Source organism: Apodemus sylvaticus, chromosome 15 (assembly GCF_947179515.1).
Source record: "Apodemus sylvaticus chromosome 15, mApoSyl1.1, whole genome shotgun sequence".
Lineage (NCBI taxonomy): Eukaryota > Metazoa > Chordata > Mammalia > Rodentia > Muridae > Apodemus > Apodemus sylvaticus.
The window spans coordinates 50,487,241-50,502,235 of NC_067486.1; the positions used below are offsets into that span (position 1 = coordinate 50,487,241).

The window sequence follows — 14,995 nt, forward strand, 5'->3', positions numbered from 1 at the left end:
GAGTTCTTGGTGCCAGCTTCACCTTGCACCATATAAACCCTAAGAACAAGGCATAGCAGTGGGAGTCACCACCTAAAAGGTAGGCTGATTCCCATACTGATCGCTAGCTTTTCCCTCTGCTCTCTAGTACGCAGATAATTAGGACTTAGAAGCTATAGCAGCTATATAGTGTAGCGTGCAGAGGAACAACAAAAATGGCTTTGATAATTCTCCCCCAAAATATCAACACATCTTTTACAGGACTTGGAGAAAATGGGCACAATAATATATAAACTGACTGAAAATGCCTGATGAACTCAGGGGAACATAAAATTCAATTGTCCAAACAACAAAAAACAATTATCAAGAGACCTCATAACTCATGTTACTGCCTTACTCTCTTGTGGCTTTTGTGAAAAAGGATAGAGTCTACAACTCAAAAAAAAAAAAAAAACCAACAACAACAGCAGCAACAACAACAAAAACAACAGTAAAAGCTCTGTCTGTATAATTTACTCTTGAGGTAGAATTAAGCTACTACTTTTCTTTAACATAGTATAAAAGACAAAGTTGCTCACACCTGTTTTAACAGATAATCTTGCTTGTCCAGTTGATACCTATGAGAAAAGGAAACCTCAGTTAGCCTTAGTTAAGGGACTGTCTCTATTGGACTGGCCAGTGGACATGTCTATGGGGAATTTTTTTTGATTGTTCATTTACGTAGGAAGTCCATATTCGGTGTTTACTATTCCTAGGCCGGTGCACCTGGGCTCTCTAAGACTGGCAGCCGAGGGCCAAGGGAAGCAAACCAGTCAGCAGGGGTTCCTTTGTGGTCTCTCCTTCATCTTCATTTCTTGCTTCCGGTTTCCTGCCTTGGTTTCCTGGACTCCCTGTCCCCATAGTTCAAAATCCTAGTTTGGTGTCCTGAGCTTGAAGTAGCCCTGGCCTTCAACAAGTTCAGCTTTGACTTGTCTGAGCCAACTGTGGCCCTGGCTGTTCTGTTAACTCAAAACTGGCTCAGCACAGCATCTTTAAAAAAAAAAAATCTAGTTAATGCAGTAGGAGGAATAGTACTCCTGTGGGAGTCTAGGAGGGAATGGTGTTTTGTTTTTTGACAGTGGGAAGCCCCTGAATTAATCTCAGAGTCTTCAGAGTGAATGGGATTGGGTGTAGAGACAGAACCCCTGAGAATGACAGAAGATCTGCAGTTGAGATTCAGCCTTACACAGTTGAGGGTGCCAGGCCTCTCTTGACTCTAGGTCAGCTAAGTCATGGCCACAAAATAAACCTGGATATGGGGTGAGAATGAGGACAGTCTATAAAGAGCAAACCAGACCTCATGCCTTATTATGAATGACCTTCAGAGCACAGCAGGGAGAGTTCCACTGTGGCTGCTGTTGGTCTGGGTGCATTGGAGCCGCAGACTTGCCTGTCCAGGACTCTATAAGCGGAAGGAACCTGGCAGGTTGTGGTGGAGCCATCCATCTTGACAGTACCCGCTGATCTTTTGCCAGCTCAAGTTTTTGGCCTCTGGTTATACTGTATGAGGGATCACAGTGGCATTTACTGACCTTATGAGTAAGAAATGAACATCTGCTCCTTCACATTTGCCAACCTAATCAGTTGTGAATTTTTCTGGTGGCCAGCTTCAGCTTAGAACCCTGCAGGGAGGAATTCTAGGACACATTGCTCCTGTTTAGCTAACATTGTAGCAATACAACACCTACCTGTAGTCTTGCCACTGTCTCAGGTGAAACAGTTACCTTAGCAGTTAAAAGTCCACAGGAGCCTCCAAGTGTGTCATTTAGGAAGGTCTTAATTGCACACTTGACATACCTAACTGGGGCAAGGTCTGCATCACAGTGCTTAGCCACTACAGCTAAAAATAGAGGAAAGTGTCAGTTAAGCAAAGTCAGCTACCTTCAACCACTTGCCAACCTGCCCTCCGTCCCGTGGAGCACAATTAGCCTAAAGACATCTTCTATGAATCTTATATATTAAGAGGCAGCAGGGATTAAAAGAAAAGATACTCTTTCAACATCCACGTTCAAGAAGTTTCTTGTATCTGTTTAATCTTTGCTGCTCAATGATAGATGGTAGTTTACTTTCATTTGAGGATCAAAAGCTCCGGCCACTCCGAAAGCAATGGCATTCCATGTAATTTTTACATTTCTTTAATCATCACCTTGTTTAAAGTGCCTGCTACACTACATAAACAAGTCTTTTTCAAGTGTCTCTTTCAAATGCAATTTAGGTTTTGATTCATAGATCAGCACCCTGCTTTTATTTCTCTGATCAGTGTTTATAAAAAGGATCTCCTTATTTTCTCTAGAACCTGGAAAACAGAGTGTACGCCAGTATGTTCTATGACATTCCAGTGACTGTGAGCAGAGGCGCTCACCCAGACACATGTGAGCCCTTTCCAGAGGTTTGCAAAGATCTCTGAAGATCTCTGTGAGCTTCACAGGGAGGCAGGGAATTGAGATTATCTGCTAGCAGATAGCAGGCCCTGGTGACTCACCCCAGGGACATGCTCTGCTCTGTCCCTCTCCCTTTCTGTCTCCCCTCCCCCACTGGAAAAGATTCTGCAACCACAGTTGCATCAGGAAACCCTTTCTATGTATTTACTGCAGTTGAAGGATTTGGGGCTCTTCTGTGAATGGGGGCACAATCAGTCACCACATGCTCCAGCAAGGTTTCCCTGTTCATCTCCCGCCAGAAGCAATTTCTGCTTCACTTGTTTTATTCATTCTTGGACACAGCCGTGACAAGGTGAAATGTGTGGGTGTGTTTTGAAGGCCCTGTGACCTCCCTCAGCTGAGGACAACTAGAGCACATGGGAAGCCCCTCCCTAAGCAAATTCTTTCTGTGGCCTTGCTGGACAGGTTCTGCTTAGGATCCCTGAATCAGTGGGGTGACACTTGTCCAGCTGAGGCCACCAGTCAAGCCACTCCCCTAGAGCCCTCCAACTGGGCCTTATGATTGAGACAGCTGTCCAGGCAGCAGTGAGAGTTCTCTGGCCTACCAATGACTCAAGCTTCTCAGTGTCTTTCATGTAGTCAACTTTGAACCTCTTGCAACAAGGTCAGTATCTATTATTGGCAATCCTATCAGTTTACCAAGTAGAATTAATAGTCATTCAATTATCATAAATAAAAAGGCTAGGTACTCACCAAGTTTGGAAAATGAAAGGAGACTGTCATCTGCATTGGGGACTGTCCTAACTGCTTTATAGCCATCTAATGAAGGGTAGCTAATATCTCATTTTTCTAATCTCTTTTAATGTGTTTTTCCTAAAGCTAAAACTCATTTTAAAACTTTGTTCCAGGGGAAGCTCTCAGTAAGGAAGCTGAGGTCCCACTACTCCTGCCCTGGCCCCTACCCAGCGTTCAGTTCAGATTTCTGTGTCCTTCCCTCACTTTGACCAGAAAATGAGGGCACTAGCTTTTGCTACTGCATTGGAATAGCCAATTAATGTAGCACAGAGCTGTAGCAAGATCCATTGTCTGTGCTTGGGGGAGTATTTGGGATAAAAAGCAGGGACTTATAACCCAGCACTCGTCCTCCTTGCTGTGTGTCATTACCTCCACATTAAGCATCTTCCCTCCTAGGTCTACATAGATACAGGACAATGCTGTATTCTAGGGTACCATGGAAAGTGTTCATTTGGGATTCGCGGCAGATTCAGTTGAGCTTTCCAAATCATCTTTGCTGCATGGATTCATGAACAGGAGTCTACGCACATGAGCTAATGATCCAAATTTGGGTCCAGTTAATCCTGATTCAAGCAATTTGCAAAACAAACAAACAAACAAACAAACAAACAAATACTAATCTTTCCTCTCAAATTACCCCTTCAATTCTACCTGGGAAGGTTTTTAACTACATTCTTCTCTTGATATTCTTTTAAAAAAGAAAGAGAAGACAAAATCTGTTACACTGGTCTGTGGGATGTTTGAGCCTTAGGCCAACACATTTCAAAAGTTAGAAGAACCCTTGAATATCTATCTCATTTTTCCAACATTTCTTTCTTTGGCTTTGAGTTTATCGACTTGAGAGACTGCTATCTCTGCCCTTTCCTTGACTTCATTCAGCCCATGTTGCTGCACCTAATGCTTGGAAAGGTATTGATTGACTTGTGTGTCTTATAAATATAAAAATAATACTAAAATAAAAATAACCCACAATCTTTATATAGATTTTTGTTGTTTGCTTTGACATAAACTAGTTGAAAGTATGAAAGGAATAATCAAGACTTTTGAGTACTGAGTGGGAAATCAAGTTTGCTTACATTCCCAACATTTGTGGCAGATGCACAAGGTCCATTGTGACAGCTGTTGATCCCTGGAATCTCAGAACCTGGTTGATAGTTTCCACCAACTGTAAATCACACAATATAGTGTGCGCAGGTTTGCCATGTTGTGAAACAGCTGCAGCTGCTTGCTTTATCATTAGTTCAATGTCTCATTCTTCTCCTGGGCAGAGGGCACAGACCTTAAAAGGTGACATAAATCAATGGGTATTCATTAGATTCAATGACATTTTAGCTCAAATCATTTAATCAGTTCAAACCCTCATAGCAGATAATATTCTCAGGCATAAACATACATATTATATGATATATGGTGATTATTAGTGGTAGTCTATGAACCTATGAGACTGTGGATTAGCAACCCAAGAAGGGCATTTATATTTAATGTTGGTGGTTTTGTCAATAGGTGTACTCCAGCTAATCTGAAAAAAGGCAATGTGGAGTGTATATTTATCTAAGATTTGATTACAAGGATGCCCCAGTGTGACAATTACATCTAAAATGTGCCCGACTTTCTTTTGCTCAGCTAATGTCTTTCAGAGGACAGGTTTGGTTGTAATTCAAAGGTCAAGGAAGAATGCTCTGACTTGCTGTAAGGAAAAGCTGCCCCTATCTCTCTGTCTCTCTCTGTGTCTCTGTGTCTGTGTCTCTGTCTTTCTCTCCCTCCCTCTCTGTCTTTTAATCATTAGCCATAATTCAGATTTGAGAAAAACTGGGCAGACATGCCAACCTGGTCCCTTCTGCCAAGCTGTTTCCTTAGCACATAGTTTTCAGCCAACAGCAACAGCTGGGAAATCCATGGCATTGCAACCACCTCTGGAAGTTTCTGCTACCTCCAGTTGCCGCTGTGACTTTGTGTTCTCAGCTGAACTTCATCCATTGGAGTCTAAATTCAGCTCAGATGCTCCTTGTCTGCCGTTGCTTGAAATGCAGAGATCAGCATGTGAAGGTCCTTTGAAGGATCCTGTGCTCCATACTGGGCATAGCTTTGTGTGAAGAAATGAGTGTAGGAAACATATTATACATCATCTCAAAGTTGTGATAGATAAAACTTAACTCTACCTGCTCTGCATTTTGAGGAATTATTAATTGTAATTTTGAGTAACAACAGGGACATTTCTCTTGGTCCAGAGCAGCAACCTACCAGCTGGAAGTCAAAAAACCCTAGGGTTCAATTTGGTCTTCTGTCCTTCCATCTCAGCCAAACTATCCTAGCCCAAATTTTCAGTAGGAGAAAAATCCATTAGCAAGTCATTACAAAATCCACATGTGCAAACCAGGAAACCAAACATCCTTCCAACAGTCTATCACTTAAACTTTCCAACTGACTCTCAGCTTCAGGTAATGGTTATAGGAAAATGCAAATTTCCTGGAATTCTGCTATAAATACCAGAAGGCTGAGGAGAATTCTTTAAGTTCTGAGGACCTTGGTGCACCTGTTCTCACTGCCTCAATAGTAGTCCAGATAGAGCTGAAGGAAGGTGATCTAGCTGGTGGGCCAGTTTTTCTCAACTGTACTCTGTGAAGCCCATGCTATTTTGAGAAAGGAGAGAAAAGGTAAGCAGGTAAATTGAACCATTCATGCCTGCCCCCTCCACTGTCATGTAAGTCATTCCAATTCAAAGCTCTTAAACTTCCCAAATGAAGAAAACATTTCAACCTATGGAAGCTTGAGGAACTGATGTCACATCTACCACTTGATGTTCGCATTTCGTTACTGGCTCCATCTGCTGGCAAACTTATGTTACTGGATCAAAATATTTGAGGCAATCATTTCAAAGTTTTAGAGACAGAAAAACATGCTTCATTTGCCGAAACTGCAGCAAATAGGAACATGTGATAGAAGAATTGTCTTATCTCTCCTGGCAGCCAAAATTCAAAGACCATATGAAGCTCAAGAAAAAGGAAGACCGAAGTGTGGATGCTTCAGTCCTTCTTAGAAGGGGGAGAAATATTCACTGGAGGAAATACAGAGACAAAGTGTGGAGCAGAGACTGAAGGAAAGTCCATCCAGAGTCTTCCCCACCTGGGGATCCATCCAATATACAGACACCAAACCTGGCGCTATTGTGGAATGAGAGCTTGATATAGCTGTCTGCTGAGAGGCTGTACCATAGCCTGACAAATACAGAGGTGGATGCTCACAGCCAACCATTGGACTGATCATGGAGTCCCCAGTGGAGGAGTTAGAGAAAGGACTGAAGGAGCTAAAAAGGTTTACAACCCCATAGGAAGAACAACAATATTAACCAACCAATACCCCCAGAGCTCCCAGGGACTAAACTACTGACTAGAAAGTACACACAGTGATCCATGGCTCCAGCTATCTATGTAGCAGAAGATGGCATTGTTGGACATCAATGGAAGGAGAGGCCCTTGGTCCTGTGAGTCCTCGATGACCCAGTGTGGGGGAATGTGAGGGTAGTGAGACAGGAATGAGTGGGTAGGAGGGGGAACACCATTATAGAAACAGTGGGAAGGGGAATGGGATAGGGGGTTTCTGGGTGGGGGAACCTGGAAAGGGTGTAACATTTGTAAATAAATAAAATATCAATTAAAAATAACATGAGGGCATGGGTACATAAGCAATGGACCAACAGAGCTTGAGATAAAGGAAGGCAAGGAGAACCAGCATCCCAATATCCCTTCATTGGAGTGTCCCCAGTACCACTCTTCTCTAAGCCCCAGTTTGCAACATTTCTATCACCCATCAATAATGGTGTATGATAACAAACAGGTCTTAAGGTATAGGCCTTTGGGGGACAGTCATGATTTAAACTATAACATTCTGCTCTGGTCCCCATAGCTTCCTGTTTTTCTCAGCACAAAACAAATTAGTCTTATGTTCAGAATCTTAACCAGCATTAGCTTTATTCAACAGTACAAATCCAGAGTCTACTCTGATACTTGAGACAAATTTCTGGATGTGAGTCTTAAAAAATCAAAGCAAAGAGCTTACCTGTAAGATTGTGGCATGGGATAGCCATTGCCAATCCCAAGGAAAGAATTCTGGGTCAAGAAAGGAAGGATCAGACCAAACCAAGACAAAAACTCCGTGGGACAAATTCTCAGGTCTCCATGTCCTGCATCTTGGGCACATGATAGCATACTGGCTTCCCAAGGGTTTTGGTCTTGTATCTCTGGATTTGCTGGCTTCATTCCACGTGACCTTTCTCAGGTCAGCTTTGCATGCAGCCTGTAGCCTTATAATGTCTAAGTCAGATTTCCATTGCTGTGAGGAAATACTTGAAATAAATAACCTAGAAGCAGGAAAGATCTATTTGTGCTTCCAACTTTCCGAGACTTCAGCCTATGATTACTTGGCTGTGTTGTTTTGGGACATGTTATGAAGCAGAGTACCACAATAGTGAGCCTGTGATAGACCAAAGCCACTCACTTTATGGGGAGAGAGATTTTGAAGATATAGAGGAAGAGGATAGCCTCAATATCTTGATAAGGCAAACATCCATTTGCTAGGTACCAGATCACAATGTTTCAACCACCTTTCAATACTGTCACAGGCAGACTACCAAATCTTGCATACATTGCTTTTAGGGGACATGACTGATGCAGACTATAGATGTTCTATATTCTTGGCATCTCTGTCTTCCCAAGGATCCATCAAGGCTTCGGTTCTCACTGCTGTACATATCATCATAACAGTAGCTTCCATCAGTTACTCTGATGCCACTCTTCGCTGTTGTCTTCCTGAACTTATTTTGAAATTTAAGTGGAAGCCTTCATGACCCTCTTCACTTTGACATTCATTATGTTGTGAAGCAGTGTTATGTGGGTGGCACCAAGGTCTGTCATAAGTGGGACCTTTACCAGGGCCCACTTGACCATGGCTATAGTCACTTCTGAGTGTTCTGATGTCCATAATCACAGGGAAAATGATACAGGGAAAGAACTCCATCACCACCTCAGTGATAGCTAAGGTCCAAAGACTCATCTTTCAAAGAAGAGTCTAGAAGGAGGTTTATACAGCCACGCATTTGATCCCACGATAAGCAAGAGTTTGCCAGTTCCTTGGGTGCACTTGAGGAATCCGTCTTGCTATCCTGGCACAAAGTGCATGGTTTTCTAACACCACTGATCTTAGCACCCTAGAAGCACTCCTATACCCATATCAACACCTTTGAATCCACAGTTTTTAGGGGCCAAACTGTGATTATTAGGTATTTCCTCTGTTTTGCTCCCATTTCTCATGATAAACTTAGCTAAAGTGGCCAGCGGTATTCCAGTCACTGCCTGAATGCCTTGAAATTTCCTCTGCCAGATCAACATGTCACCTTCAAAGCTCAACCTCCTCCCACAAGGGCAGGTCAGGGACAGAATGCACCTAGACATAGTATACTGGTTGGTTTTGTGTGTCAACTTGACATAGGCTGGAGTTATCACAGAGAAAGGAGCTTTGGGGAAGTGCCTACATGAGATCTAGCTGTGGGGCATTTTTCTCAGTTAGTGATCAAATGGGGAGGGTCCCTTGTGGGTGGTGCCATTTTGGATTCTATAAGAGAGCAAGTTGAGCAAGCCAGGGGATTCAAGCCATTAAGGAACATCCCTCCATGGCCTCTGCATCAGCTCCTGCTTCCTGCCCTGCTTGAGTTCCAGTCCTGACTTCCTTTGGTGATGAATAGCAGTGTGGAAGTGTAAGATGAATAAGTCCTTTCCTCCCCAACTTGCTTCTTTGTCATGATGTTTGTGTAGGAATAGAAACCCTGACTAAGACACACTTTAAGACATTCTATTTACTTGCCAGAGTATGACAAGGCTGGTCTTTCCAAATGAAACCTTACATTATCTGAAATCCTAAGAGTAAACCCTCTATTTTTGGAATTTCTGTGAGCATTTTGGTCTCTGAGCCCTCCACTTCTGCTCGCAGCATCCTAAGCTTGCTTTATTCTTCTTTTCCAAATTTGCTAGTTCTAAATGTTTCCAAATCACACCCCTGGACAGAGTCTGCAATGACCCAGTTTCTTTGGGCTTCTTTTCTGTATCAACAAGGTTTCTGTTAGCATGTAAGAAAATATCAGAGATAATCAGCTTCAGAGAAAAATGTCTGTGCTATTGATTGATTGACTGATGGACTGGTTGGTTGATTTACTTTTCATGGTTTCAGGCCTTGGGTCTTAATCAATTGGCTAGGTTGCTTTTATGTCTGTGACAAGGCAAGTGCATCACAGTGACATTGAACTGGGGAGGAAATTGCTCATCCTAGTGCATCTAGGAAAGATGGGGTAGGGAGGGTAGAGGAAGGGAGGGTAGAGGATACCAATATCTCCTTTAAGATAGAAAGTGACACCCTCTCACCACTGGTGTCTAGGGAACAGAAATGGAAATTCTTAGGTCCTAATGTTTCTTTTAATCACACAATTCACAAGACTTCATTCTGTTAGGCTCTTCATCTTAAAAGTCTCAGTGTCTCCCAGTAACACTGAATCAGCAACCAGGCTTTTATGTTTGATGGACGTTTTAGATACTATTAAAGATATCTGCTTCGTATCTTCCTCTTTTATCCCTGACTCAACCACCATGCCCCTCTACAGACCTTCCCCTAGCAACCTGGGTCACTGGCCCATATTTATCTACACATTCCTCCTCTGTAGGTTTAGCCAAATTATTTCTTTCATCCAGAAGCTCATTCCACCCTGAAGGTTATTTTGATGGTATACAGTTAAGTGTTGGTTTGAAAGTTATTGAATCAGAAGTAGATACATAGCTTAGCCTAAGGAAGCTAAAGCTAGGCTTTAAATGTTTCCTTTTTGCTTTTATTCCCTTCCCCTCTACCTTTCTTGCTTATGAAGCTGAAAAGTTCATAGCTCTTTGTGCTTATAATAAGTTCTAATATCAATACAGGATTTATTTATAATTATAGTGTACAATGGCTGTGGGTATTAATGATGTGTCTCTTACTTAGGAAGGTAAAGGGGTCACATCTTAACCTGAAGTATGGCATACTGTTTAACCCACATTTGTGACTGTGTGTCCCTTCCAGAAAAGAACTTGCCATTTAGCTATGACAAGTGCAGTTACCTGACAGCTTCCACCTGCGGTGCCTTTGGGATCTGCCACAGCACTGGCAACAAGGCTACAGAGTGTCTCAGACTGCCTCTCTGAAGTAACAGGGCATACAGAATTACCCAGGTCATTCATACCCGCTCTACTCAAGATGGGAATCTTTTCTTAGGACTCTCTGTGCTGGACACTTTCCCAGAGCAGCTCCCCACCCAATCCTCCTTTCACACTGTCTTAATTCTGGACCATCTCTACACTGGAGCCTGAGGGTCTCCCTTCCACAATTCTGCTTGCATGCTCTTGTACGTTTCATGGGTAATACCTCAAGAAAATCTCCCTCCTCTCTCTTCCACCTCTGTCTGTCTCTGTCCCTCTGTCTCTGTCTGTCTCTGTCTGTTTCTGTCTCTGTATTTGTCTCTCTCTCTCTCTGTCTCTCTCTCTCTCTGTGTGATCCCATGCATGGTGTTTCTTGCCGACGTAGGAATGAATATCCTTCCACTTTTATGTGAATTCCAGGGACCGAACTCTTGTTATCCAGGCATGTGTAACAAGTACTTTTACCCACTGAGCCATCATTTCTGCTTTTGTATTGTGTTTTGAACAGGGTCTCATTGATTTCAGTGTTTGAGCTAGACTTGCTAGCCAAGGAGCCCCTGGGAACCACCCGTCTCTGTCTTCCTCTGCTGGGTTATAGGTGCAAACAATCTTGCCTGGCTTTTGTTTGCTTGGGTTTGGGGATTCAAACTCAAGTCTCTGTGGTTGCTTTACCTTCTAAACAATCTGTCTAGACTCTCAATAAATTTCATGAACTTTTAAGCCATCCTGGCATCTCCTTGAGTTAACCAATATTTTGTATCCCTCTATCTAAATATATTTTGGAATATAATTGTAAAATGTAAAGAATGTGTGGACCTAGGATTCTGATTCAACAGGAAAGCTGTACTTGTTTTCTTGAATCAAGAGCCATGGTGGAAAACCAGCAGCAGGAGAAAGGTCACACGGGGACTACATTCTCCTGTGGGCCACTTAGAAGTTCCTAATCTTTTGTTGCTTTATAGAAGTTTTCCTTGGCATGAGAGAAATTAAAGAAGACAAAGTTCTACACAGAAGACGTACATAAAGAGTGAGACACACGCACAATGTGGAAAAGTCATAGAATGGCTGTGGCATGAGGTCACACTTGGTACCCTTTGCAGTGTGTGACTGCAGACTCTTCACAGAGGACTTTACCAAGTAAAGAAATCTATATTTGTATTCTTCTTAAACTGAGGTTTCCCCCCACCCCCCGCCCCAAGGGATGCCTCTGAACAGTTGTCACAGAACACCCTGCCTTATAGTGCAAGGGCCAGTCTTATTGATACAAAGGGATAGACTGAAAGGACCTAGATTGACCTTTCATAGTTCAGCAACAGATGCTAATATCAATAAAGTTGGCCCAAGCATAATGGCACAGGTGTGGTAATCACAACATTCAGACAGTTATGTAATGAGGCAAGATGTTCATGATTTGAATTTGGAATGGTTCCCACCAACTCATATTTTAAATGTTTAGGTCCACTTTGAAAGATGTAGATCCTTTCATGGAGTCTGACTGGGTGGGATCTTGATGATTGTACCTATAACCTCAGGCTTTCCGACCTGTGCCCAAGTTCCAGAAATAATGACTTAGAGACTGAATTGTTTATGAGTAATTTTCTACACCAAAGGTTTTGCTTGTTTCTGTTAGCTTGTAACTCTATCTTGTTAATTCTATGTCTCAGAATGTGGTTAGTTTCCTTGACTCATATTCATGTGACCATCTTCCTCAGAATTTGGGGTGAATTTCCTCCTAAGCCTGACTCTATTCCAGAATCCTCTCTCCCTGCCTGAACTCCCATCTTTTATTTCTTGCCTAAGCTAATAGGACAACAGCTCTTTTACTGACAGACGATGCTTCCATATAGCAAGCAAGAGATTCTCTCTGCGTCTACCCTCTCACTTCCAGCCATGTTTTCTCTGATTCTTGTCTCTTATCCTGTTTACAAAATGCTTGTACAAACTTCTGCCACCACAGACTGAGCTGCCCCTGCCTACTGTCAGGAATTTTCATCTCTGTATCACAGCAGTAACTAAAACACAGGGAAAGCACACATTTGAGGCTAGCCTGGGATATCACAGTTAGTTTGAGACCAGTCTGGCCTACATGGCAAAATCTTGTCTAAAATACAAAATTAAACTAAACATGTACTGAAGAAGAGATGTGGACGTCCATTGAGTGTAGCTTTCAAATTATATGGCCTATCTTACACAAACTTGGCATTTTTGACTTGATGGCAGAAAATCATTTCGAGTTGACTGGCTCTACTCTAAGCAGACACTTGGACATAATTGAGAAACACACCTCATTACAGCACATTCCAAACTGTAATGAAGAAACAGAGAGGAGATACAATGGGAAAATAATGCATTCTTTGGGACAATACCCTCTCCTCCCAAATTATAGCTTTGTTGCTGTTATTCTTCATAATGAATGTGTTTAAAGAAGAAAACAATGAGAATAATCAATGAGAAAATAAAAGGAAAACCCAGGCATTAACAAGCATCAGTTTTCTCTTTCAGCACCACAGCTTCCTCACCCTGAGGAAGAGAGAGTAACAAGCTTTCATTTTCTCTGGGTGTTTACTTAGCTACACACACACACCATGGGCTCATTCCTCAGTGGCTTTGATAGACCCCATATGCTGTAAGTAAGTGTCAGACAGACTCATCTCAGAAAAAAGAACCACTTATCTAGTAATAAAAGCCATGCAAGCCGTTCATTTCATCTTAATTAGCCCAAGATGATGCTTTTGAAGTGCCCTGCTTTCTTATCAACACCGTGCCTCCCGCTGCACGGGAAGGAGGTTTTGACATCTCTAACAACTCAGTCTCAAGAATCAGAATTGAGACCCATACAGCCTGGCCCTGTGCTGTCAAGGGATCTATAACTGTGTGCCTACACAGCTTCCCTGTCCTTCTGGATCTGACATCCTTGCAATGCGAGAGAACTAATCAGTGACACCTGGTCTCTGTGCTCAACACAGCAATGTACCTACCTACTATGTGTAAGGACGCCACTAGGCATTAGCATGTGAGCAAGAGTCTCTCTTTTATTGGGGAATCCAATTAGAAAGAAAAGGTAGAAAAGAAGGTATAATATTGAAATGTAAGTGAATGACCATATCATTACTTCAGGGGTACATTGAATCCTTATTTCCATTCCCCTTTTTCCAGTTGTTTGCGTAAGACCAAGCGCTAGTATAGAGGTTATATCTAGACAGTGTAGAGATGCCTCTTTCATATATTTTTTTGATACCTGGAACCAGGAATCCTCAGTGGCCTGCAATGTGTGTGTGTGTGTGTGTGTGTGTATAAGCCAAAAACAAGAGTCAAAATGTCCCCAGTCTAATTAATGAACATCCTGTATAGTCTGCTGGTGGGATGGCCACTCTGAGCCTCTCCTAGTCACTTCATTTACACATTGTTCTCACTCTGCCTCTCACAGGAAGGCATCTTTCTGAAAGTGCTGCAAACACTACTTGTGAAAAGATAAAGATGATGATATAAATAGCTTCCCAACTCTTATTGCAACTTGCTGGCCCTCATTCCCTTCTCCGCAAGCTCTGGATAGGGATGGAGCCAAACAGAAAGCATAAGAACCTGAAGATATAGAGCCTGTGCCTGCTGCTCAAGGAAATCCAAGTCGGAGAAACCATCATGGCTTCCCAAGACGCCATTTCAGACCGGAAGTGCTCCCTGCGGCAGGTAGTGCCCAGCCACACCGTGGAGAATGGCTTCCCTAAGCAGTGGATAAATCTGGTGTTTGATACCATTCTCCACACTTCCTCTTTCTCTTTGGACCTCTGCATCGCACTGGAGCTGAGAGTCCAGGCTGCTTTGCAGATTTCACGCCTGTGACAAACTGTGACCTCAGGCCACACACTGGTAACAAAGCTGCCGAGCATTTGCCGACTGGAAAATCAGCTGAAAGGTAGAAATAGCCAAGGAAGGTTCGCCATTCTCTTTCTGATAGGGGCCACCCAGTACAGTCTGTCTGGGAGAGCTCCCTCACCAAATGAGAGTCTGAACTATGTGAACTCCAAAAATGACTGTGAGGACTCGAGGGAATGTGAGAGGTTACTTCAAACACAGGACGGAAGCTGCCCTTCTTAAACTGCAATATTGCAAAATGGCCACCACATGTGTGTCTGCTCTGCATGGGTGTCTCTAAGTCCAGACAGCAAGCTCACATGCAGAAGCATTAAAATTCTATTCCATATGATCTGATCTCAAGCTCCCCACCCCCACCTTCAGTTCAGACTGTTTGAATCAGCCCCTGAATCTCAGTTACACACATGTCACAGGCAAGCTACAGCCCTGCTTTGTAAGAAAGGCACAGCCGGGAACTTATAGAATCACACAAGCAAAATGAATAGTACACTAACTCGATATTTTCCTTTCTGAGCACCACACTCCAGTGCTAAGGATAGAACCGTGGACACAACAGACACGAATCTCTCTCCTGCACGAGCATGCTTTCTCAGGAGGGGAAGCAAACCAATCGAAGTGAAATATAGAATATACTGAATGAGGTCAGTTGCTAGGTAGAAATAAAATAGGCATAGACGTGGGCAGCGGCTCCGTGGGAGAGGCTGAGGGCGGCTGCTC

General features: G+C 42.9%; 1 protein-coding gene across 1 annotated transcript in view; it reads left to right on the plus strand.

Annotated features, from left to right (window-relative positions):
* Hhla2 (HERV-H LTR-associating 2) overlaps nt 1-14,245 on the plus strand; it is a 33,967-nt gene extending 19,722 nt beyond the window's left edge. Inside the window, 1 exon segment of the mRNA XM_052158126.1 lies at nt 14,021-14,245. Coding sequence (XP_052014086.1) covers nt 14,021-14,245 — 225 coding nt within the window.
* Nucleotides 14,246-14,995: the final 750 nt, after the last annotated feature.